The sequence below is a fragment of the Lissotriton vulgaris genome, chromosome 9 (genome assembly GCF_964263255.1).
Source record: "Lissotriton vulgaris chromosome 9, aLisVul1.2, whole genome shotgun sequence".
Classification (NCBI taxonomy): Eukaryota; Metazoa; Chordata; class Amphibia; order Caudata; family Salamandridae; genus Lissotriton; species Lissotriton vulgaris.
This window is the reverse complement of record NC_141697.1, coordinates 67,018,271-67,044,775: the sequence shown is the minus strand read 5'-3', so window position 1 is coordinate 67,044,775 and position 26,505 is coordinate 67,018,271. Positions and strand designations below refer to the sequence as shown.

At 45.7% G+C, this 26,505-nt stretch overlaps 1 protein-coding gene across 1 annotated transcript in view; it reads left to right on the top strand.

The window, feature by feature from the left end:
- Positions 1-2,789: 2,789 nt before the first annotated feature.
- GPR176 (G protein-coupled receptor 176) overlaps positions 2,790-26,505 on the top strand; it is a 376,293-nt gene continuing 352,577 nt past the window's right edge. The window contains exon 1 of the mRNA XM_086936568.1: positions 2,790-3,042. Within this exon, the coding sequence (XP_086792694.1) occupies positions 2,790-3,042 (253 nt within the window). The remainder of the gene's footprint in view (positions 3,043-26,505) is intronic.

Below are 26,505 nucleotides of genomic sequence, written 5' to 3'. Positions count from 1 at the left end.
TACCTCGGCGCCCGCAGGTGACATCACACTCCTAGAAACCTGAGGCCCCTTGACATTCTCCTGCCCATGGTGCCAGTAAATGGCAGCTCTCTGCTAGGTGCAGGGTCTACCATCCCTGGAGCAGGGTGGCACATTGGTACAGTGCAAGGGACTTTCAGCTCTGTAGCCATGCTACCATCTGGTTGCTTGCCAGACTCAATCTTTTACACCATAATGCCACAGACAGCTCAGTGTCTCATTGGAAACTGTAGACTGAAAACACACAGGATACTAAAAACATCTACTTGGTATTCTGAGCTGCTAACATCTCTGCCTTACACGTCATCCATTCTGGTAGACAGTATAGTTTAAGAGTGCTTGGTCGGGAGAAGCATAAACTCAGAATTTAAAATGTAACACCATGGCTGGGGGTTTTCTTAATAATAAGAATTTATTTCCACCCAAATTAACCTTTTTTTTTACAACATTAGGATAATGAAAGTCTGGGGCAGAAATCATAACTCCCTGAGCTATGCCTTGCAGTTTGCATGCAGCTCTAAAGACAGTTAATGGCTCGCTGTTCTATGTTAGGATTTTAACTTATAAACTGCAAATAACGAAAGGCCCATAGGAATGAATGGGAAGACATTCTCAATTTGCGATTCCCAATTAGAAAATCGCTAATTGAGAATGCAATTTCAAGCTTGCAAGGGTGTCAATAGGACACCCTGTTGCACCCCTGAAATAAGCATGTGTGCACATGTTGCACACATACATGCGCTAAGGGCATGTATGTGCGCTACATGGCACTTTGAAAAATTGAAAAAAGTGCATTCTTCAAAGAAATTGTAAATTACCACCAACCTGAATTTGGTGGTAATTTGCGATTCCTTAAGCCAAATTTGCACAACTTGGGTGCTTTCTACATTGCATTTAAGGATTCGCATTTTGGGATTCCTTAAATGCATTCCTAAAATAGGAAATCGCAAATTCCTTATTTTGTGAGTGGGTTTTTGACTGCTACATAGCACACTGCCCAAATCGCGATCGCAAATGCTGAAATTCTGTGAATTTCAGCATTTGCGATCGCAATTTGGCTTCCTACATATGGCCTTTGATGTTTTAAGAGTCTGCAAAGGCTGGAACAAAATTGATGAAAGAGAATTGTTTATACAATAATAAAAACGTCCGTATTCCTTCTTAACATGGCTTTTCCGCCTTTTTTTAGGTTTAACTCTCTGTCACGGTTCATTAAAACAGCTCTAGGCCACATTTTAAACTGTGTTCACCTTCTGTTTACTATTTAAATTACATATTGATCGGAGGAGAAAATACCAGCTTTATGTGATTTTCTTCATTAAAATAGCGGTAATACTGGTTAAATCTATGGGCAGGTGACAAACATAGCCATATCAGGAGTTGTGGCCTTTAGGCCACTTTATTTCACTTCGCCCGCCTGCCCGCCCGCCAGAATGCAGTGCTTTCACCAATGTTTCTGGCTCTATGAGGTTTAAAATACATAATTTATCAAACATTTCTCTAAAAATTAGCCCAATTAGACTAGCCAAATGCTGTTTCAAGACCCAGGAAGGTGGGCCACTTGTTTGGGGTGCCGGGCTGAATTGTGAGCGCAATCCGACCCTGGAGCAGTGAGCTGCTGTAGCATAAAGCGATTCAATGCCTCAACAGAGGGAGTAGGCGCTATTTAAATGCAATTACGTATAAAGCCTGTTGGTCATAGTAAGCGTTAAGTAAATACAATTTACAATGACATATAACCCTACTGGTCGTGGCCTGCCAACGTGCAGCCTCCCACTCACGAGCTCAGGAGAGCCCATTTGCAAGATGGCGGCGGTGGCCGTGAGATGCTGCGCGTCACGTGACCACCGCCTCCCTCCTCCTCTCTCCCCCCTCCCATCCTACACAGCAGGCAGTGCACTGGGGGCCGGAATGACAGCTCCGAAAGCTTCAAGCGCCTGAGACTGCTGCTAGCGCCGATGTTCACGCTCCATCTCCGCCTTGAACCTTTGTGTGCGCAGGAGCTCGCCGGTGAATATCTCTCCTTTTTTCACCATTCCATCCCAGCTCCTGGGCTTTTAACCCGCATCCTCTTGGCGCTGCGAGTGGACAATACTCACCCTCTCCAGGGGAACATCTGGCAAGGTGTCTATTGATTTCTCGGAGGGAGCACTTACTGCCTGCCGCCGCCTTCTAGGCACCTGCTGCGAACAGCCATCAGCCCTGTGTAGGATGGACGCCAAGGGGAAGGGGCCATCCTGGGCCGGGGGAGGCACTATGTACTGCTTATACCCCTTCCCTCTCCAGCAGCCAGGGCAGGACACGAATTGATGTCCTCGGCGTCAACAGCTGGAGGGCCACCCCTTTAAAATTGGAAGATGGGACTGCTGCGGTGCACGCCGCATAATTTTCTTACTGCCCACCCAACAAAACTGGTACCCAGAGCGAGCGAGGGCGTGAAGCAGGGAAGAAGAAGATGTGGTGATGGGGAGGTTGGCGCAGCGAGCTCCTAGACATGCGCCTAGAAAATATTTGTGGGCTCCCAGACAAGAAGAGAGATCCCCCCTATGGCGAGGGCACCGCTGCCTGAGTTCCGAGAGCCTTTGGCGGCGTGTCCTGTGCAATGACTTACAACAAAGGCACCTCTCGGTGGCAGCTGGCGGAGAGGCAGCGGTCATGCTCGCCCCTGGCTTTCAAGCGGCTGGAATGCGGCATACAGCGCTTTACAAAACCTGCAAATAAATAGAGCGGACCGGCACTGTGAAGAGGAAGAGCCGAGACGGCCCCGCGTCATGGGGCACAATGGGAGCTGGACCTCCAGCAACGTCAGCGAGCTGAGCTTTTACCGGGCAGCAGCGGGTCAGGCTCCGGAGGAAGGCCATGGTCTGGGGCCAGGCCGAAACGTGTCCACTGCCCAGCTGGGGTGGGCTAACGGCAGCTTGTACGGCGGCAGGCTGGTGGGCGGAGCGGAGAGCGGCCTGGGGCTCACCTACCGGCACTTTACCACGGCTGTGCAGGTCTTCATCTTCGTGGGGTCTTTGTTGGGTAAGTGCTTGCAGGGGAGGGCCGTGTGCTGCTGGCGAGAGAGTGGCTGCGTCTCGCAGAACCTGCTTAAACAACTTATTCAGCACACATAGATTAGCTACTCCGTAGAGCTGTGCTTTATAAACATGTCCATTCATTCACCCACGCATCCATTATTATCTGCAGGTCTTAGTACCTTTACTGAGCCCACTGAAAATAAAATCCAAATATTGTGCAGTGTATACTTTTTGGGAGATGTCGGGGCTCCTTTCAGATGGTTGTGATTACACACACAGCTAAAGAACTGGTGGCTTGTCACTTCTGATGGGTTTTATCCGTTTCCGCTTAATCAGGAACACTGGAATTATGCGGCAGTGAAGCAGTAAGCAGGGTTGACTAAATTATACGGCAAGAAAAAGTAAATTATGCAGCATATTGTGGCACATTTTCTGATAATATTACTTGATTCTTTTTGTAATTTGTACAAACGGTAGTACTCCCTGCAAATATTTAACCTTATTTGTACAAGTTTGAGAGCAAAATACAAAAATAAGCCACTGAAGGATAACCAGCGAACCTTTACCATGGGGCTTTTGCTGCGCCCCAACATGTCACCATCTTTGTAGTAACTTTTGATCCGTTTGAGCAAGAAACTTTTTTTGTTTCAATTTGCAGACTATGTAGCAGAGGATGGACTATGTGGCAAATGCGGCAAATCCATAATAATGCGAAACATGCTGTGGCTGCAGAATCACACAACTCCAGTGGCCCTGGAGGTCATTGTGCAACCTGTGTTATGTTTTTGTTGGGCTCTTTAACTCTGTGTGAGGGAGTGAACAGGTACATTTGCACAGCACACTTTACAAACTGAAGGGCCTCTAGGTGCTAGAGGGTTGACATTTTTGTGTTGACTTCTACGTCACTGTAGAAGATGTACCCAGGGGGAAACATACGTTGTAGCCTACACAAATAAGAAATCTTAGTTTGAGTCCCAGATTGATGTGATCTTGCAACACAACTCACTCCCCCCGCACCCTCCTGTCTTAGATTTTTTGCCTGACTTTGGCTAATTATGTAATCGGTTGTATGCAACAGAATAAAAACCTGCTCATTTACATAAACGGACTTCCGGATTGGTAGATTACTATTGCATGTCACACATATAATACCCCAACCTGTGGTGTTCCTGCTTTCTTGTGCTCCCATTGCACTGTTTAGGATGGTATCCGCCCAGGATCACTCATTGTGGCTGTGGAGCGCTGGGCTTTATTTCAAAGGACTTTTAAATGCTTATCTTTAAAAATATTCCACCTCGATGTGCGTATTTGAATGAACTGTTGAACTAATACATGAACAAGAGATAAGGGCCGGATGCATGGGGCAGAAGAAGCAACTAGAAAGAACATTGCTGAGGAATAAGTATTGGCTCGGCTGAGGGGGGCTTTGTTTATTTCTTTCTTTAGAATATTTATGTAGCTTTCAGCTTTCCTTTCTGAAAGTTCGGTGCCTCTCGAGCTGATGGAGATGCAGAGCCCAAGATTACAATGTGCTTAACTGACCCAGAGGTACCTAACAATGTTCTCATGCACCGAGCTACAAAGGAGTCCATTTGATTGTGAGCTCCTTTTCTGATGGTGAAATCTGATTGTGTAAGTGTGCTAACTGTGTGTGTTTGTAACTTTTTAAAGGGACTGACTCATTTACATCATGCACATTTTGTAAGCTTTAAAATGCTTAAAGCATTTTTGTCTGTGGGTGCCCATAAAAGAATTGTAAATATCAACTAACTCAGTAGTTAAAAAAAAAAATCTCAGAAGGATAAAAGGCGGAGTCACCTGTATCCATATAAACGTGTAACATACATATTACTGGATACGAGCTATGCTACCACTGTGTAGCTATTTTCCTTTTTTGTGTTTTTTAAATGAATATATTGCTGTTTTGAGTTTCAGGAGGTTCTCATCGACAATAGAAGGATGAAAGGCTGAGTCAACTCGGCCAGGATTTGAACTTGTGCTCTATTGAATGCACCTGGATTTCTTAAGCAGTAGATGTGTTAACCACCAGATTGTCATGTCTACCTTCCCTTGGTTAAGAACGGTTAGTTCACGCATACTCGGCTGCAGTACATCGTGGGTTAAGGATTTCTGCGAGCGAGACCCCGGGGCATATCAACAAGGGCCTTATCTCCACTTTTTTGGCTTTAAAAGCCAAAAAAGCGGAGATAAAACTATCGCCCTATTTACAAGTGGGTGCTAACATGCATTAGCACGTGTTAGCACCCGTTTTCCCGACGCCTTACTTTGCATCTCTAATGAGATGCATAGTGGGCGTCACTGGGCAGTACTGCTTGTAAATTATCGCTGATGTGCACATCGCAATATTTACAAGACCCACGCATTTTAGCAGACGTTATTTTTTGTCGAAAACCGCAGTTTTCGCCAAAAACTAACATCTGATAAAATGCAGACTTACCTATACTTTACATTGGGGATGGATTATGCTGATACGACCACAGGGTCGTATCAGCAAGGTTATCGCCGTTCCCCATGGAACATCACTGGATGTTCCATGGAAAACACTGCAATCGCTGGAATAATTACCGCCATTGCGCTATGCGTTGTTAATACAGTGCTAGAATGGCGATAATTTCCAGCGATAGCCAGCAATAAAAAATCTCACGCTAAGCGCGGCCAGCAATAATTATCGCTGCCGCTTGATAATATGCCCCTTCGTCTTTAAGATATTATTCTAAAGATAGTGCGCATATGCGTGCGATGTCGTGCTGGCGGCCACCCTTCACCCCACCAATTATGAAAGAAGCCAGCTGACGCGTGTTTTGTGGGGGGCATGGGGGTGGGGGGTGTGCGTATATTAGATTTACCTCCATATCAGATAGTTGCGTGTTACAAGCAGTACAGATTGTTTACGTTTGCAGATTCTGAATAACAAAAGCTCCATGTCTTTACAATGCACATACTGCTGGCGTAATAATATAATAGCACACATACAATATTTACATCCCTCTTCCAGATCGGGTCCTCGCTTCCAGGAAATATTTGCACAAGTGACGCTTAAGTAAGCGGAAGGCCTGAAGCTGAACACAGGGTTGAATATTTACAGAGCCTGTATCCAGGGAACTGCTTACTTCACTGGCCCTGCTGGGGCCCCCATGTGGCCCACACTGGTGGTACCTGTAAAGGTTCACACCATGGGCCTCCCTGGGGTAGGGCTGGAGGCTCTGGACCGGCAGCAGGTTAGATCTAGGCCTGGGTGTGAAATTCCGCTCCACTCGCGGAGTTTGCAGAGCTTTTCCCACTCCGCATAGCAGAGCAAAGTTTTTTGCTCACTCTACAATATTAAGTTGGTGAGCGAGAGCAGGGAAACTCTTACTCCAGATCACCTCCCGGAGAGATTTCTCCACGCGGTCGGTCGCGGATGGTAGATAGCGCTGGCGGTCGCAGACGCTGGCTGCCGCTCGCTTTGATAAACCTCCAGTTCTCGTTGAGGAAGCGGCATCTCGAGTAGAACATCTACTCGAGCGGCAGAAAGAAGCAACGCCCAGTGCTAAAAATCAGCTCGAAAGATGTGACCTAACGCGCTCCGCTGCTTGTGGAACTCTGCGTAGGACAAAGGAGTTTTTGGGTCACTCTGCGGAGTTCCGCATCGCAGAACTCCACGAACTCTGCCCAGGCCTAGTTAGATCCCTTCCAATCAGTCCCCGTGACTGGCTCAAGCCTCATAATTCTGATCAAGAAACATCCAAGGATGGTATTAAACGTCATTTAATTGATCTCTTTGCGCATAATTACTGTGATTACGTCTGGCAAACTATTGCTAATGAGCGGGACTGGGTATTAGTGTGATCTGTGTAACCACTACTCTGGAGGAAAAGAGGGATGCCAGGTGGGCGGTGTGAGTTTTTAAACCCATAGCTTGACTCCAGTGGCTTAGTGAGCACGGGACCCACATCTGGGCCCACATAGGGTGAACAACAGCAAAACACACATGATGATGGACGGAATGTTGCACAATGGCAAAACATTCACCCCCAGTCACAGATCTGGGTTTAATCCATTGTTATTTTGCTCACCATGCCACCCCAGTTCAGACATGGCCATATGCAAATCAGTCTTGACCCTGTGCCTCATCTGAACAGTCCAGACCGAACTGCCAAGCCATGTCTTTCCTGGACCAGAATCAAGCATCCTAGGACCGGTTTCTGGCTATCAGCCGTCTTCAGCCAGGATAGCTTGAATCCAGTGGTGTGGAGAGCATGGGACCCACATCTGGGCATACCCTTCTCACATAGGGTGAACAGCAAAACACACATGATGATGGACGGAATGTTGCACAATGGCAAAACATTCACCCCCAGTCACAGATCTCGGTTTAATCCATCGTTATTTTGCTCACCAAGCCACCCCAGTTCAGACACGGCCATATGCAAATCAGTCTTGACCCTGTGCCTCATCTGAACAGTCCAGACCGAACTGCCAATCCATGTCTTTCCTGGACTGGAATCAAGCCTCCTAGGACCGGTTTCTGGCTATCAGCCGTCTTCAGCCTGGATAGCTTGACTTCAGTGGCTTAGTGAGCACGGGACCCACGTCTGGGCATACCCTTCCCACATAGGGTGAACAGCAAAACACCCATGATGATGGACAGAATGTTGCACAATGGCAAAACGTTCACCCCCAGTCAGAGATCTGGGTTTAATCCATCGTTATTTTGCTCACTAGGCAAAATCAGTTCAGACATTGGCAAATGCAAATCAGTCTTGACCCTGTGCCTCATGGGAACAGTGCAGACCGAACTTCCAAGCCATGTCTTTCCTGGACCGGAATCAAGCATCCTAGGACCGGTTTCTGGCTATCAGCTGTCTTCAGCCAGGATAGCTTGACTCCAGTGGCGTGGAGAGCACGGGACTCATGTCTGAGCATACCCGTCCCACTCGGGGTGACAAATGCAAAAACATCAGTTGATGGACAGAATGCAAAACAATGTCATACATTCACCCCAGTACAGAGATCTGGGCCTAAATCTATTGTTTGTTTGCTCACCACACCACCCCAGTTCAGACATGGCCATATGCAAATCAGCCTTAACCCTGTGCCTCATGGGAACAGTCCAGCCCGAACTGCCAAGCCATGTCTTCCCTTGACCTGAATCACGCATCCTAGGACCGGTTTCTGGCTATCAGCCGTCTTCAGCCAGGATAGCTTGACTCCAGTGACGTGGAGAGCACGGGACTCACGTCTGAGCATACCCGTCCCACTCGGGGTGACAAATGCAAAAACAACAGTTGATGGACAGAATGCAGAACAATGTCATACATTCACCCAAGTACAGAGATCTAGGACTAAATCCATCGTTTTTTTGCTCACCACACCACTCCAGTTCAGACATGGCCATATGCAAATCAGCCTTGACCCTGTGCCTCGTGGGAACAGTCCAGCCCGAACTGCCAAGCCATGTCTTCCCTTGACCGAATCAAGCATCCTAGGACCGGTTTCTGGCTATCAGCCGTCTTCCGCCAGGATAGCTTGACTCCAGTGGCGTGGAGAGCACGGGACTCACGTCTGAGCATACCCATCCCACTCGGGGTGACAAATGCAAAAACAACAGTTGATGGAAAGAATGCAGAACAATGTCATACATTCACCCCAGTACAGAGATCTGGGCCTAAGGCTGGGTCAAGGCTGATTTGCATATGGCCATGTCTGAACTGGAGTGGTGAGCAAAAAAACGATGGATTTAGGATGTCCTTTTGAATATCCGTACTGGCGGCAACAGCATTTATTTTTCCATTAAAGATTACTTTCACTATTCGTCAACTCTTATAAAATTCCAACATTGATGCCGGTCATGGAATTATCACTAGCATCACGTTCACTCCAATCTTGGCCTCAACTGACCGACTACTACTGGGATGCACGCTAGACAGTACTTACTGTTGTTTTTTGGACTTGCGCCCTATCCGGTTGGAATTATCACTGGTACAGGGAGGAGACTGACCTTTGAACATACCAAACAAGCCCTGAAGAGTCGGAGACCATTGTTTCTCTGACGAAACACGTGTCGGCTGGCTGTCTTTGTATCACAACTAATTAAAGAAACCAGGATACCGACGTGGAATCTTGTTCCAAATGTTTTCAAATCACTTCTACATTGTTGACTTTATATTATAAAAGTCAATTATATGCCAGCAAAGACCAGTGGAGTGGAAACAAGTCAGTCACATGTTACTAAAAGTCAGATAGGGCCATTGTTAGGGTGACCAACTGGCATGGGTGCTAATTCTGGATGGTCAGTGTAAAAATTCAGAACAAAGGGTCAAAATTCAGGACAAAAATTCAGGACAGAAGGTCAAAATTCAGGACAAAAATTTGGGACAAAACATACCTTTTACAGATATATCAGAGGAGGTCTCACATTAGTATACAAGTAAATAGCCAACCAAAATAAGTACAAGTCAAAATAAGTTTATATAAGTAAGGTTAAGACGATTGTGCATTTCTTAGTTTTACAGTATGCGCGCAGCTTTACAAAGCGACATCAGGCCCTTTCTGCAATCAAGATTTGTGCTGGAGAAAGCACGCCGCATGCTGTCACCATAATAGGGCCCATTGTCATCCTATTTGTGATAATCGTCTGCAGTCTCAGAATGACAATGGGCCAGTTCACAGTCTTTGCGAGGCCTCAGACTACAGATTAAAGGATAAGTGGAGAAGCCCAGAGTGGAAACTTTTAAACTCATGGGGGCTCGGGCAGGGGAACAGCTATCTTTCTGAAATACCCCAATTTGATTTTATGATGATGTCTGGAAGGCATCCGTATTTTGGGGACCCCAAATTACAATTGCCTTACAGACATCATACTAAAATCACAGACGGTCTGTGAAATTTATGGACGGTTGGTCACCTTAGCCATAGTAGACTCATTCACGTGTTAGTAAAGGAGTCCCAGCTAGAGCAGAGCTAGACTTCTGTTAATAAAGACCTAAGAAGGGCTGGAGCAGAGTCAGTTACTCAAGTACATGTCAATCAAGTACCAGCTTGGCTCAGGGCAGAGTCATTCACGGTCCATAAGGGCCGGAAGGACAGAGGCAGTGTAAGTCCCCTGGCAATATAGGCTGGAGGGACAGAGGTGGAGTCAGTTAGATGTCAATAATGGCCTGGTAGTGTTGGGGCAGTCATTCACGTGCCAAGGAAGACCAGTAGGACAGAGGAAGAATCATTCACATGTTATTAAAGCCCTATAGGATATTAGACAGAGGACTGCAAGGTGTAAGAGTCACACGTCATCCCTACTGGTAGACAGTATAGTTTAACCCCTTCCATGCTCATGACGAGCTCAACTCGTCATGAGGCACAGTTGAGCTGTGCTGATGACGAGCTGAGCTCGTCATGAACAATGGTAAATCTGGGAATGCAGCGCAGAAGGAAAATATCGCTAGCAGCCAAGGTGTTAAGAGTGCTTTGTATGGAGAAGCACAAACTCAGAATTTAAAACGTAACTCCATGGTTGGGGGTTCTCTTTAATAATGAGAATTGATTTCTACCCAAACTAACCATTTTTTCAACATTAGGATAATGAAAGACTACGGAAAAATCATAACGCTCTAATCTATACCTTGCAGTTTTCATGCAGCTCTTTGATGACGGTTAATAGCTCACTGTTCTTTGTTAGAATTTTAACCTATAAACTGCAAGTAACAAAGGATCTCTCAGACAAAAGCAGTAACGCACCGACCTAGTTACATAATATGCACTTTGTGATTTCAATGGTACACGTTCCCTGCATTTCAATGGTACACGTTCCCTTTGCGCTACCTTACCATGAACCAAAACTTCCACTAGACAAACATCTGATCTCTCTCTAGGAAGAACATTAATCACTAGAGTTATCTTGACATTTTTATTGTTGCCTACAAATTGCTGGAGGCCAGGAACACAGCAGCAGGTTATTTTAAAACCATAATATACTTCAAACACAACACCCCCAACCAAAGGCAGGGCCCTTGCAGTCGCACCGGCCGCACTGCCCTAGAGCCGGTCCTGCCAGGGATGTTTTAAAGATTTTGGGGGCCCTAGGCCAAATGTCTTTTGGGGGCCCATCTTTGGAGCAGCTTTGATCTTATGATCCAGTTTCAGCTCTTTCGTGCCCTCTTTGGTCAAATTCTAAATGTGTTTACATCTGATATTCAGGGATAGTGATGTGTGTTTTCGGTATTGTAACACAGCAGTAGCTCACTAATATTACTGCAAATAATCTCTGTCGCACCCTCCCATTTCTCATATGTGTGGTCTTCATATCTGATCTAAAAGAAACTTTTTATATGGATGTTGCATGAAACATAAACACATTTTGTCTGCAAAATGTCTGTGATAGACTGTCACACATTAAAAATAAATGATAGAAAAACGCTACTTACAACAATCTTTTTAAAAACTGTTCACGGTCATAAGGGCAAGACTCTCAGCAGAACATAGCTGGCTCTATCAGGGGTCCCCTGAAAGGCTGGGGCCCTTGGCCAGAGCCCACTTTGCCCATGCCTTAAAACATCTCTGGGCCCTGCATCTCATAAAGGCCAATATGACAGAGGGAGGAGTCAGTCAGATGTGAATAAAAGCCTGTAGGACAGAGGAGCAGTCTGTCACATGTCATAAAGGTCCATAGGACAGAGGGTGGAGTCAGACGTGAATAAAGGCCTATAGTAGAGGAGCAGTCAGACACATTCCAACAGAGGATGGGGGCACAGTGAAGGAGGTAGTCACATGCCAACCAATACTGGCATGGCTGTGGCTTATAACTTCCCACTCAAAGGTCGGAATACTGGAACGCAGTTCTAGTTGCGTTATCTTTAAGTCTCTACATCCTGATGGCTGCCTATCATTGTCATCAGTCTTGACCTAGGGAACTTGGCAGCTTCCTCTTTGGACTGGTTCTTATAGGCTTTATATTGTGAAAGAAATGAAATACACCTTCGGTGCCCTTATTTCTTAGTGTATTTTAGAGCTAAAATTAATGGTGCACCTATGGCCCCTACTTGCGCAGAGACAATGATTATCCCAATATTCAAAAAGGGTTCTATGTCCTTACCGTCACACTATAGGCCTATGAGCCTCATTGACAGTGCTCAGAAGCTGTTTAGTCTGGTCACCCTGAATCAGTTGAACGAGTGGGTGACCGAAAGTAACATTTTAACTCCTTTACAGGTTGGTTTTAGAGATAGTGTAGGGACAATGGACCAGGTGTTTGACCTGCAAATGTTGTATTGTGCTCCTGGGAGGAGGCAAACTATATGTCATCTTTGTGGATTTGCGGTCTGCCTTCGTCTTTATTCCTAGAGACCTGTTGTGGAAGGTTTTGAGGGACTTTGGGGTGCCGGGGTACCTTGTGGACATCCTGAGCCAATTTCATCGAACTAATTATGCTCCAGTTAGATGTGGTGAATTGTCTGACCCCCTTGCGGTTGGTCGGGGAGTCAGGCAGGGGTGTGTGTTAGCTCCAACTCTTTTTCTTTTAAATATCAATGATTTGGTGTCGCAACTGGAGCAATGTGAGGGAGATGCCCCTTGGCTTACCGGGGTTAAGGTCCCAGCCCTCCTGTTCCCAGACGACACCCTTTTGCCATCCAAATCACCCTTGGGGATTGAGACTCTTTTGAATTGCTTTGGGTCATTCTGCCGGCAGCGGGGGCTTGAGATCAACCTCTGCAAGACCAAGTTTATGGTTTGTAACCCTTGCCGCACAACGCATGCCAACTCAACCTTCAATGGAGCGGACCTGTAAAGACTAAAGGTGTTGGGATATCTTGGGGCTATGCTCCGAGAGCTTTGACTGGTCATTCCACATTGATGTACGTGGCCTTAAACTGGATGAGCTTTGTGCGGGTATCTTGAGGGCGCACCGTGGCTCCTCTTTTCGGCCAGTAACTTCTGCACTCTAGGAGATCTACAAAAGTCAGGCATTGGGGCATACCCTGTATGGCGTATAATTATGGGTTTTTTGGGACTCCCGCCCTCTAGTATTAAATAAAAAACGATTTGCTATGAATTTGTGTGGCCTACCAGTGAGAACCCTGTTCATCCCTTTAAGGTTGGATTATGGCATCCGATGGCTCAATGATGTTGTTGAGCTAAGGCCTGTACTGGCAACGGCTGTGGCTTATTTCCAAACTCCGCCCTTTTTGTATGACCCTAGAAGATGTTCTGAGGCAACCTGGGGCTTATAAGATTCCCTGGGTGCAGTCTATGGAAGTCTGTTGGGGCCAGATTGGATACTCCAATTTGTGGACTTACCCCGGCCATGCCGGGTCAAATCCCCAAATTTGAGCTAAAATGCACCTACTGGTGATTTATAAACACCCAGGTATATGTGCTCCTCTAGGGAAGAATCGATTACTGACACTTTACTAGAATTTAAAGCTGAAGATTGTATGGAGGCATATTTGGATGAGATCGAATCTCTACAGACAATGACCCTATATATTAAATTCCGTTCAGGGTTTTTTTCCCATACATGTCTTTGCTGCCAAATGAAACCATCACCCCGGGTTGGGGATAGCTCGTGGGTTTTTTTGCCCCTTGATTGATGAGACAGTTGAGCATGTTATTTTCATTTGCCCTGATTATCAATCAGTTGGAAAAAGTGGATTTTACCTGTCTGCCTCAACCTGGAGATAAGAAATTATAGGACTGCATCTAGAATTTTTAGTAGCAACAGTAGTCAATGTATTGTTTTCTCTGTCTCTTAATTGTTGATGCATATGTGGGGGTATAGAAAGAAAAGATCCCTAAGTTAGTGGGTGTAGTTTTTTTGCTGACTAATTTATGTTCTTTTATGAATATTGTGTTTTTTTTTTTAAACCTTTATTGCAAGAAAAGCATTACAAATACAGACCTACAACCACAGAGGCCGGCCAGTAGCAATAAATACCAAATTCAAAGTGTTACACAGCTCATCACCCGACAACCCTTGGGCCCGGCAGCGACACCTTATGGTAATATAGAAAACCTGTGGTGATAGGAGGATAAACGAAAGGTTTCACATTTTGTATTTTATAAACACACACTCAAACAAAAAATTTAGAGGCGTTAGGCTATACATTTTAGTGGCTGTCTCAAACAGTAGGGGGAGCTACCCAGCTAAAGGGAATATTGTGTTTTTAAGGTTAAAGTGATTTCAATTTGTACCTCTGGTTTTATGTAAACGTGATTGTCAGATAGTATGGAATGATGTACGTAAGGTGCCTTGTTAAATATTGGCTGGAGTTGGAATTCTCTACCAACTGTTTCATTCTTCTGTTTTATTATATTACGTCTATTTATTCTTTTATAGCCTTGTGCCGAAATAAAGATTTATAAAAAAGAAATACATGTATGCACACGCTATTGGATAAGAACAGAGTGTAACACTATTAGGCATAGTTCACGTCATTTACTCAGAATTTTTAAAATTGGAGTGCTTCATATGATCCTGTTGGTTTATAAGAAGACTTGGAATGTTGTTGTATACTACTCTGCTTTTTCATACATTACCTTTGGATATAGCCTTGAAAAAACCCAAAGCAGGAGAGAAACACGTGTCGGCTGAAATCATCTAGGCTGAAACAATCTATGAAGCATCGCTGCCAAAATTCTGTTGTTACTGTTCATAAACTGTAACTACAGTGACAACATTGTCTGCTTCTTTGTAAAATCAGAATCTAGTGAAAAATAACAATCATCTCAACATTTGAAGCGCTGATGAAACTTCTGGGAGTTTTTTAAACCATATTTCTCAATGACAAATGTTCTGTGCATTTAAAATATATGAATAATTGCACTAATCGACCTAGATCAACTCATATTGGGTACAAGTGAGGAGTGCTTTGCTATTCCTTGTTTTGTTTATGGCGGTTTCAGAATTGGCAGCCGACTCGGGTACGCGTGGTACCCGAAGGACTCCCTCAGCTTTGGGGGTCTTTTGTAGAAACCAACAAGTCGCATAGTTTTCCTAAAGAACTTTCCACCTTTGTATTAGATACAGACACCACATTGAAAGCTTATGCATAACACTTAGGCCCAGATTGTGTTTTTTTTGTTTTATCAAAATTACAAATCCCTAAAGGTAGCATTCATATCAGAAAGGGGTAAAGGGTGATTCACAAAGCAAATGTGAATTAAGTTTAAAACGTAAGCTTTAACGCTATATAGTAACAACACTAAATACAAATTTAAAAAACTAGCAATGGATATATGTTACACACAAACCACTGGATTGTTTCCTGAATAATATTTACTAGTGGCTAATAACAGACTGAAAAAACCCTCGCAAGGATGAAAGTCAGGTTCTGCCCTGTTGAACTCTGGATCTGTGCCTATCAAGCCATACATGTTTTAGCAGCTGCACGTGATGTCCATGAATCCATCTGACCTTCATGCTGTTGAGAAAACCAAGGGGCATATTTACAAGGTACCTGCGCCACCGCAGAGTCAAATGTTTTGACGCTCAAGTGGCACACAATGCGGAGCTATATTTACAAGGCCACGCAATGCCACTCTGCGTGGCTTTTCATGCTCTTTTAAATTTTGCCCCCATTCACACATGACCCTGCATGAAGGGGAATTGCTGTGGATATTTCCACCCAATACCCATAGATTCTGACGCACTCCCAGATTGACAAGGTTTCGTAAACCCGGGAATGCGTCAGATTCTAACGTCTAGGGGAGGTGTTAAATTAGCGCAATGAAAAGAAATACCTTCTCCTAGTTTTATGCTCTTTCTGTGTGTGCTGCACAGTGCATTCAATGAGAGAATGCCAAAACTTCTCAGCACTGCTGAAATACATTTAATGGGAAAGTACCAGCACTTCTCAGCTCTGCCCCAATACATTTAATGGGAGAGGACCAGCACTTCTCAGCACTGCCGCAATACATTTAATGGGAGAGTACCAGCACTTCTCAGCACTGCCGCAATACATTTAATGGGAGAGTACCTACTCTTCTCAGCACCGCTACCATACATTTAATGGGAGAGTACCAGCACTTCTCAGCACTGCCGCAATACATTTAATGGGAGAGTACCAGCACTTCTCAGCACTGCCGCAATACATTTAATGGGAGAGTACCAGCACTTCTCAGCACTGCCGCAATACATTTAATGGGAGAGTACCAGCACTTCTCAGCACTGCCGCAATACATTTAATGGGAGAGTACCAGCACTTCTCAGCACTGCCGCAATACATTTAATGGGAGAGTACCAGCACTTCTCAGCACTGCTGCAGTGCATTTAATGAGAGAGTACCTGCACCTCTCAGCACTGCTGCAATACATTTATTGGGAGAGTGACAACGCTTCTAAGCACTGCTGCATAACATTTAGGGGTTGATTCCGATTCGGGAAAAACCGCTCCAAATAGCCGTCCGGAGCGTTTTTCCCATACGAATCGTACCCTGCAGCGTCCCCCATACGTACGACGTAGTGCGATTCGTACCAGGAGCTGGACTCCGTACGAATCGTACAGAGACCGTACAAATCAAATCCCTGTACGAATCTCCCTCGAAGCCCACTGTACGCGATATATGTACGGTTCGCGGCTGCTTTTTCTGACCCGGCAAGGACGATTCGTGTCGGGTACGCACCGTACAACCATTTTTCTACGGGAGCTGAAAACAGCCGTAAAAGCAGAGTTCGCCCCGAAACAGGTATGGAACGCCCCCCCCGGTACAGTGCGTTCACCCCATGATCCCAGGGGTACGGTGCGTACCCCTGCGATCACGGGGTGTACGCACCGTACCCCACGATCTTGGGGTGTACGCACCATACCCCATGTTCGCTGGGTGTATGGTGCATACACCCTGCGATCGTTGGGTACGGTGCGTACACCCCATGATCCAGGGGCACGGTGCGTACCCCTGCGATCATGGGGTGTACCCACCGTATGGTGTGTAAGTGATTGTGCTGCATTACCGTACGAATCACCCTTACCTGACGTGGACCGTACGAATCGCGTCCTCATACCCCGGTCCGGATCGTACTCGTCGGGTCGTACGGCATATGCACGAGTCGTACGGTTCACTGTTTCAGCCTTGCAATACGTACGGATCGCGACGATTCAGACGGATTGACAGAATACGGATCGTACTACGCAACTCGGACGGACGGGTACGAATCGTACGGCGATGGCTCCGGATGAAAATCGTACAGACGTTTGTTTTCCAGGATCGGAATCGGCCCCTTAATGTGCGAGTTCTGGCACTTCTCAGCACTGTTGCAATACATGTAATGGGAGAGTACCAACACTTCTAAGCACTGCTGATGTACATTTAATGTGAGAGTACCAGCACTTATCCAAAGCAAACAGGTACTCTAAATAGTGAGTGCCTGCACTTCTATATTTCCATTGTAAGCATAGCATGTAACATAGGTTAATTTGAATAAAGTATATACAAAGTAATACATAAAACCCAGTCTAAGGCATGATTCCCTAATATGCAATAATATTAGTAATGCATATAGCATCTATGCAGACATAGAGTGTACTATGCTGTTTATCACTGTTGTTGAGTGTAGGGAGGGGCTGTGACGCATGAGAGGCAAAGCATCAACTGGACATGATGCTCCTCCCATCGCTCAATGATAGGAATGTATAGTTCATTTGAACTTGATTAAAAAGGCATTTCACTAAAACCAGAATGTAAGGGGTTAATTTTGTGAAGAATGGTAAAATTCCAGTGAAAAGACTGCATTAGTATTAGGAGATTTGGGGGCAGAGTTACAAGAACGTGATGCATCTGTAGAGATGCGTCACTTTCACGGCGCCACCCTGAGAAACCCTTGCGCCACTATGGATACGCCATATTTACAATACGAAGCACCATGGCGCAAGGATTGACAGATGCGTCAGAAATTCTAATGCATCTGTTGGTGCAAAAGTCACGCATTGCTGGAGTCGTGTAACAAGCACGGCGCAACTCCAGCAATGCATGGGGGTTCCTATACTCATTGTACTGCGTCTCTCCTTACGCCTGCTCCAAACAGGCGTAAGGTTTTGACGCAGTGGAGTCCTAGAAGTGGCGCCGTGAAATCTTGTAGATTTCACTGCATTACTTGTAAGAGGCTTTTTTGCCTGGGAACCCCCACCCTGCATATAATATACCTGACGTACATATAATGCGACACAGGGCTTTACAACGTGACGTATCTCCCTAGATGCATCACGTTGTAAATGGGTCGCGTTTTTACGCCACCGCTGCATCACAAAAATTGATGCAACGGTTGCGCTAAAATGACGCAAGGGGCTTGTAAATCTACCCCCTGTTTCCTTGTGTAAAGTAAGTTGTACATGCATTCTTTGATTCAGTAGCAAGTGTTTTTGCAACATGACCTTTGCACTATGTAATAAACGTGTGAATGAATGTTTCTTAGTCTAGTTGCTCTAAATAATGTGTTATTGGGCCACATTTATTTTCAGTATCATGGCACATATATAAATATCGAGATCCACACACATTGACACGTGTGTGTTTATGTTTGCGTAGACGTGGCATACGTGTTAAGTATCTCTCTTCAGCATCCACCGTCTCTCTCGTTTCCCTCTCAGACTGTGGACCCCACTTGAAGGCTCGAAATGCTGGCGAGAGTCAGTATCATATCATGAACACGCGACTGACCCTGCCCCGGCCCTATCAGCCTTAGCGAGGCATTTGCCAGTCTCAGGAGCTTGCAGACCCCCATGCCGTCGAGCCCACCTCTGTCATTTACTACAGCTCACCCAGGCCAGCAAGGCTCGCGTTTTTGCCTGAACCAGCTCTGCTGCTGCCTGCTTTGTTACCAGCCTGTAATTACATTCAGAATAAAAGAGCAGCCTGACCCATAATGGAACATGTCCTGGGTATTAAAAAGTACCGAGAATAAAGCCTCTTCTGTGCTTCTCTTCTGGAGCTCAACAACCAGGGAGGTGTGGGAGAGAAAAACTGAACTTACTCTCAAATTAGCTGGACTCCTCAACCATAATTTCAAATAATTGGGGCTTTAAAATGTGGACAATTCCATTTCTTTCTTGCGGAAATTGCAGGATAATATATAAAAAAAAATGCTTTAGCGAAGATTAAAATGTGTCCAATTTCAGGAGTGAACATTTCATATAGACTAGTTTTCTTTTTACATGCTGGGACGTGCAGTCCTGCGATTGGAATGGGAACATCGAAGCTACAAGTGTCAGCATGAAGACAAAGACAGGACTGACAAGGGAGAGTGGAACAATCCTTTCTACAGTGCAGAGTGTGGATGGATTATGCAGCACATTTTGTGGAAGTATAATCCTGATTTTGCGTCATTTATCACACTGATACAAAAGGGAACGCTGTGCTGTACAAACATGCAAATGTTTCTTGAGAAACGTACACTGAATCCTTTCGAACGTGCTGTTCACCCACACATAATGCTTATGTCTTGCATGAAAGCACAGGAATGCCACTTTATAAACACTGCTCCATCTAACTCCAGGAGTAAAATAGTTTATATAAAACACACAACGCTGCTCACCTGAAAAAACAAGCCTGCATGTGCAAACCTTATGTAATGAAAGGCGTGTCTCTTTTATCCTGAATCTTGCAATCATGGTTTAGAATTGGGCAGCAGTTTTGGTTTTATTGTGTTTATCTGTTTCCATTAAGAAAAAGTGTGCGGAAAGTTACATATGTGTAACGCAAGAGCCTTGCGAGGAGGCGTTGTAAGTATCGAGAGATCGGGCCATGAAAAAGAGAAATGCAGGGGCATATTATCAAGGGCCTTTACCTCCGCTTTTTTGGCTTTAAAAGCCAAGAAGGCGGAGATAAAATTATCTCTTTATTACCTAGCTGTCGCTAACACCAGTTTGCGACAGCTAGTAGGAGATAGCGACCATCTTGGGCCCCGCTTTGCATGTCAGTGATATTTATCACTAATGACATGCAAAGTGGGCGTGCCAAGATGTTAGCGACTGGAAACAGTTGCTAACATCGCTATCTCCTATTACCAACTTTTGGAGATATTCGCGCTAAGCGCGGATATCTCCAAAAGCTAACACCTGCCCCTGAGCAGTTCTTAGCCATGTTATCCAATGGTAGGTAGATAACATGGCTAAGAGCATTAGCTCGGTAATGCATGAATATCGCTGACTTTTCAGCGATATTCATGCATTTCGGCCGATTTTTATCGATTAGGAGATAAACCTTGATAATAGCAAGGTTCCTAAGCGATAAAAATCGCCGCAGCTCGGTGATAAAAATATCGCCGCTAAACCAACATAGCGATAATTATCGCTAGTTGTTGGTAATATGCCCCGCAATCTTTAGGGTTTTTCTGTACTACGAGGGCCCTCTTGAAATATCAAGACTTTTTAGGTCTTCCAAAATAGATGGGAGAGTGTGAATGTGTATCTGTCAGTGTGTGCATGCAAAAATCTCAGGTAAAATCCGACAGACACCTCACCATACCCGACTGAAAGCACCTGTACCCAACTATTCATCCACTATTCATCAGAAAATACATTTATGAGAGAGTCTAACACCAAACCCCCCAACCCCCACCCCGAAGCTTCCCCCTGTCAATGATGCATTAAATATGTCGTTTTGGGACGCTGTCATTTACAGGTTTTGATCAGACGTCTGTGATCCTTCTAGTTTGTCGCTGTTGCACTAATCCCCCCCCTACCTGCTAATAGTGCTATTCTTACTATGTTTTTTTTCTCCAAAGTCCCATTAGGAAGAACCACAATTTCAGCATCCTTTTAGACTTCACTCAATTTACAGGGGCCTGTATCCCTTTGCTGGAAGTAAATTCCATAGTTTGAAAGGTTAGACAGAGAAGGATCTACCAGCGACACTGGTGCAGTTACTCGTGGTGCCAACCTGGGGCGTAGTGACGTTTTCTGAGAGTATTTCTTGAGTTCCATTTGTAAAAATATTGGTCCACTTCTACTTACTGCCTTGTGGATTTTGCCTGTAGCCAGATCCCCTGGCAACAACCGGCCAGTGTCAAGAATTTACAGCTGGAGGGATGCGCTCACAAATATTAAGGTGTAGTAGTTGTCTTGTTGCTGCATTATTAATATTATGAATGCGTCTCATACTTGATTTTGATACTCCTTCAACTAGTTCATCGGCATAGTCCAGCCACAATAACATAAGCGAGGTGATAGCCTGGACATGCTGAGGGAATTCAAAATGAAAGAAGATGCATCGGATATTCTCATGGTGTGGGATGTGGATTTGGTCGGGTGGCTGACTCGAGTGAATCCCTACGTTTCTTACCTCGAAGGGTTGTTCCTAGTTCCTCAGGCCATGTTGTTAGTGGGATGTAGGTCTTCCATTCCCACAGGTCACGATTTCTTGTTTTTGAGCCGTGGAGTTTGAGGTGATTCTCAATCATCCAATGGCCGGTGGTTTTTGAGGCCGTCATCTAACTTTGAGAGCACTCGAGGTCCTTCGTATTATCCAGTTTGAGGATCATCCTGATGTCCGCAGCATAGCTGTAGCGTTTGAGGTTGAAAGAATTGATGAGTTCCGGGAGGGGTTTTCTATAGACATTGAACAAAAGTGGTACGTAATTGACCTTTGCGTAGCTACACTCTCAATGGTTGGCGGAGAACAGACGCATAGCGATGATGCTCAACTGTCTTTAGGGTCAGAGTTGATCCAGTCAAGGGTATATCCTTTGGTCTACTCAGTAAGATTTAATGATGCGGCGTGTTGAATGATGCTGATCGGTTAAAGAAAATGAGGGCGGCTGCCCCATCTTTATCCACTGTACTTTTCCGGCTGCCTCAAACAGAGATCAGGTTGGACTCAGTGCCTCTTCCTGGCCAGAAGCTTTTGTTGTGGTCAGAGGTAAGGAGTTTGCCTCCTGCTGTTTTGAGATCTGGGAGAAGGCTGCCCTTTCTATCAGTTTTACAAGTTTGACAAGTTAGAACTAGGTCTGCAGTTGTTGGAATTTGTTAGGTCCAAGTTATTCTTAATTAGCAGCTGTGTGTATGATCTCTTAACCACTGGAAGAAAGACGCCTCTGGTTAGGACTTTGTTATCAATATTCGGTGCTGGGATAGTTGCGTAGATTGAGAGTGGGATCTTTTATTATCCCTGGGAGACAAGCATCTGAGGGTGCACCAGCTGACCCACTCCATCTCGCTTGGTCATGGAATTAGATGATAGTTGCTGTGTAAGGAGGGCATGGCAGTGGTTTTCTCCAGTGAGACTCCTTTGCTGACATTGATGCATTTATTTTTATTTAACAGATGTGCATCGAGTGCTTTTGCTATAGAGATGAAATGATCTGCTTCTTGGTGGCAGAAACTTCCAGACTGAGAAGTTAATATTCTTGTACAATCTGGATGGTGAAATTCTGAATCTTATATAGTCCCTTTGGAGGACAAGTTGTTGTGGTAATACCGAGCAGCAGGTCTTCTTTGCTCTTCTGATGTATGGCTTATGCATCCTGTTTTCAGGAATGTTTTGTGCAGTTGGCTGTTGGATATGTACCATGATCACTGAAGGGCACATATTTGTGCTTCCATTTGTTTGTACATCCTCATCCATACAAGGCTTTCTCTGTTTGCTTTTTGTTGTCTTCATATGTTCAGGGAGATAACTTGCTGGAAGGCAGTGTTCATCTAGTCATAGCTTCTCTTTTGAGTTTATCTGTCAATTTGTATGTTCTTATGTTTTTTTCTAAGGTTCACCTCAAGGTTCTCGATAGAGAGTGTTTCCATTCTCACGTTAGATATGGATTTGGTGAAAGGTTTTGTCAGAATATAAAGGTCCATTAAGACGAGGAAATGGTCATCCCTGGGACGGTGGAAATTCCTGTACTGTTAATTAGCTCTGGATTGCAGAAGACAGAGACCTGTGTACGTCCAGCTGTGTGAGACCAGTGTGCGTCCAGCTGTGTGAGACCAGTGTACACCCAGCTGTGTGAATGCAGTGTACGCCCAGCTGTGTGAGTCCAGTGTGCGTCCAGCTGTGTGTGTGAGTGCAGTGTACGCCCAGCGGTGTGAGTTCAGTGTACGTCCAGCTGTGTGAGACCAGTGTGCGTCCAGCTGTGTGAGTGCAGTGTACACCCAGCTGTGTGAATGCAGTGTACACTCAGCTGTGTGAGTCCAGTGTGCATCCAGCTGTGTGTGTGAGTGCAGTGTACACCCAGCTGTGTGAGTGCAGTGTATGACCAGCTGTGTGAGTTCAGTGTATGTCCAGCAGTGTGAGTCCAGTGTGTGTCCAGCTGTGTGAGTGCAGTGTATTCCCAGCTGTGTGAGTTCAGTGTACGTCCAGCTGTGTGAGTCCAGTGTGTGTCCAGCTGTGTGAGTGCAGTGTATGCCCAGCTGTGTGAGTTCAGTGTATGTCCAGCAGTGTGAGCCCAGAGTGCGTCCAGCTGTGTGAGTGCAGTGTACGCCCAGCTGTGTGAGTGCAGTGTACGCCCAGCTGTGTGAGTTCAGTGTACGTCCAGCTGTGTGAGTCCAGTGTGCGTCCAGCTGTGTGAGTGCAGTGTACGTCCAGCTGTGTGAGTTCAGTGTACGCCCAGCTGTGTGAGTCCAGTGTGCGTCCAGCTGTGTGAGTGCAGTGTACGCCCAGCTGTGTTGGTTCAGTGTATGTCCAGCTGTGTGAGTCCAGTGTGCGTCCAGCTGTGTGAGTGCAGTGTGCGTCCAGCTGTGTGAGTTCAGTGTACGTCCAGCTGTGTGAGTCCAGTGTGTGTCCAGCTGTGTGAGTGCAGTGTACGCCCAGCTGTGTTGGTTCAGTGTATGTCCAGCTGTGTGAGTTCAGTGTGCATCCAGCTATGTGAGTGCAGTGTATGCCCAGCTGTGTGAGTGCAGTGTACGCCCAGCTGTGTGAGTTCAGTGTACGTCCAGCTGTGTGAGTCCAGTGTATTCTCAGCTGTGTTTAGGCCATAGAGGGTACATGTTAGGGTACAAGACGATGCGTCTGACATGGGGGTCTAAAAAAGGCGCCCATGAATGATCCGTTATCTGGTCTGCTTAGTATTAGAAGTGTGCAGGAGAACATTGGGGAGGGTTGGATCTGGTCAGTAGACCTCCCCATCCTTGTGTTGGTGCATCTTTCATGCTGGTAGTGGCTTTGTCTTCCTTAAATAACATTGAAGTCCGCCTTCTTGTGTTTGGTCTGTTGCAAGCATCCAACCCCGCTTGAATTGCCTGGTGGAGCATTGAAGCTGTACCGTCTCCCAATCATACGTGTGATGAAAGAGACGTCTGTTGTTTGTCCTACACTAGGTCATGTTTCTCATACTGCTCTGGCACTGGTGAGCATGCAGCGTAGGAGGCAGCCAGAGGGTCCACCCAGGAGCCCGAGGCCATGGATCTGTACTGGTTACAGGCCGACAGCATAATGCCCTATATGGGCCATCGGGAGAGGCTGAGCGACAGCCCCCCGCATGCCCTGCACGCCGGCCGCCATTGATAATGACCTATGGAGTCAGTTCACGGAGAGCCCATGTGGTCCACCCCGGAGAGGCACAGCAGCAGCCCAGGGCGTGCCCTGCATCCGCGCTCTAAGTGATCCTGAAAGTCCTTTCAAGAGCAGCATAGTGGAACCTGTTGTTTAGTAGGATCCATCTAGGAGCAGCCATTGGCATGGCATGGCACTCTTTGACCCCTAGGGGCATCTTGGGACTGAAAAAACAGGAAATGCATTAGAAGCAAAACTGTTTGATTAACTATGTATCATGTGCTGGTGTTAAAAATGAGTTGCCAGAATCCCCTTTGGGGTCACAGACATGTTTTATAAACTATAAACTGTGTAAACTGCGTAACAAAAACATTTGTTTATTGTTACCCAACTCAGTGGTGCTCAATTTTTTTGACCTCACAAGGATGAAAGGCCAAGTTGACCCACTGGAATTCTAACCTGTGAACATGAGGTCAAATCTAGAATACTGGCGTGGATAACTGAGTCAACTGAGCCACCGGAACCAGTCATGCCATAGTTACCTTGTCTGTAGCACAATCTCCAGGCGGGTACATTGGAAGAAAGCAACCAAAGTTGAAGACACTCTAAGCCAGATGTACGACAATTGGAAATTGCAATCCATAATTTGCGCTTGATTGCGAGTGGCAAATTGCGAGTTGCAATTTACGATGTACTGTTGGAGATTCTCAATGGGGTCGCAAATTGCATGCCTCATGAATATTAATGAGGCACTCACAATTTGCGACCCCATTGGGAATGGCAGGCCCTCCCAGGTATGGTGGCCTGCTGGGCTCAACAGACCTCCATGTATGGGACTGCTTTAAAAAAAAAAATTAAGGGCAGGTAGTGGTTTCTGGGACCACTCCCTGCCCCTAAAAAATATTTTCCGCTGCATTTGCAAAGGGGAAGGGGTCCTTTGGGGACCCCTTCCCAATTGCGACTGGATTACCACCATCTTGAAGAGGGCAGTAAATCGCAAGTGTTTTGTAACCGCAATTGCGGTCGCAAAACATTCATACATAGCCCTTGGAACGGCCCTTCCTAATAGCGAGTCGCTAAACACTACTTTGTGAGTCGCAATTTTTTGCCACTCACAAAAGAGTGTTAGTACATGGCCCACAGGGATTTTGCATGAGCAAACGGGTCGCAAACCCGTTGGCGCATGCAAAATCCCGCCGTACATTTGGCCCCTAGAGTCTATTGATGGTCGGTAGCGGAGCAATCCGAAGACAGTTCCCTGTCTGTCTTTTCCTTCCATTCTTTTTGGTTAGTTTCTACTTAGTGTCTTTTCAGTGAGGTGTTTTAGGACCCTGGCTCTTAAGGGAAGCAAAGGGCAAGGAATGTCTCAGGTGGGAGACTCACTTCCCCTGTCTCTTGAGCTATCTGCTTCTTCTGGTTGACTTTGTTGTCAGGACTGAGACATTCTTCCCTCCTTTTGTCGATCAAGTGTGACGAGCATTCTTTTCTTAGGTACACGCCATGTCTCATGAGCTTTTCCAGGATTGTAGCTGAACAGGTGTAAATGCACAGCCGGCTCGGAGAGCTGTCGTTGAGAGGATTGTGGGGTCTGAGGCAGGGATCTCCAAGGTTTCCTCTTCGAGGTTCCTGTCGCTGGGGTGTTCTTCATTGCTGACCAGACTTGTTTTGCAGAAATTCTCTGTTTGCATGAATAATTTTTCAAGCGTTTGGAGTGTCTGCCAGAAATACTGACTCATCTGCTTGGGAGAGGACGGAAGCAGAAATGTTCTGGGTTTTTGGCGCATCTCCATCCAATTTATTAAATTCATGCGGTACGTCTTTATGCATTTATTTAACAAACATGTAGCCAGGAGGTAGCCTTGTTTGACCCAAGATTTGATGGTGAATTTGGAGTAACTAGGACAATTAGGCCACAACTTACGTATGGGGTGTGTAGAATTCTTGATAAGTGAGATGATGACAGTTTTTTGTGATGTGTTTTGTATGACCCCATTAGAACATTCCCCTCCTCCCCAGTCTTTCATTATCCTAATGTTGCTGAAAAGGGCTTATTTGGGTAG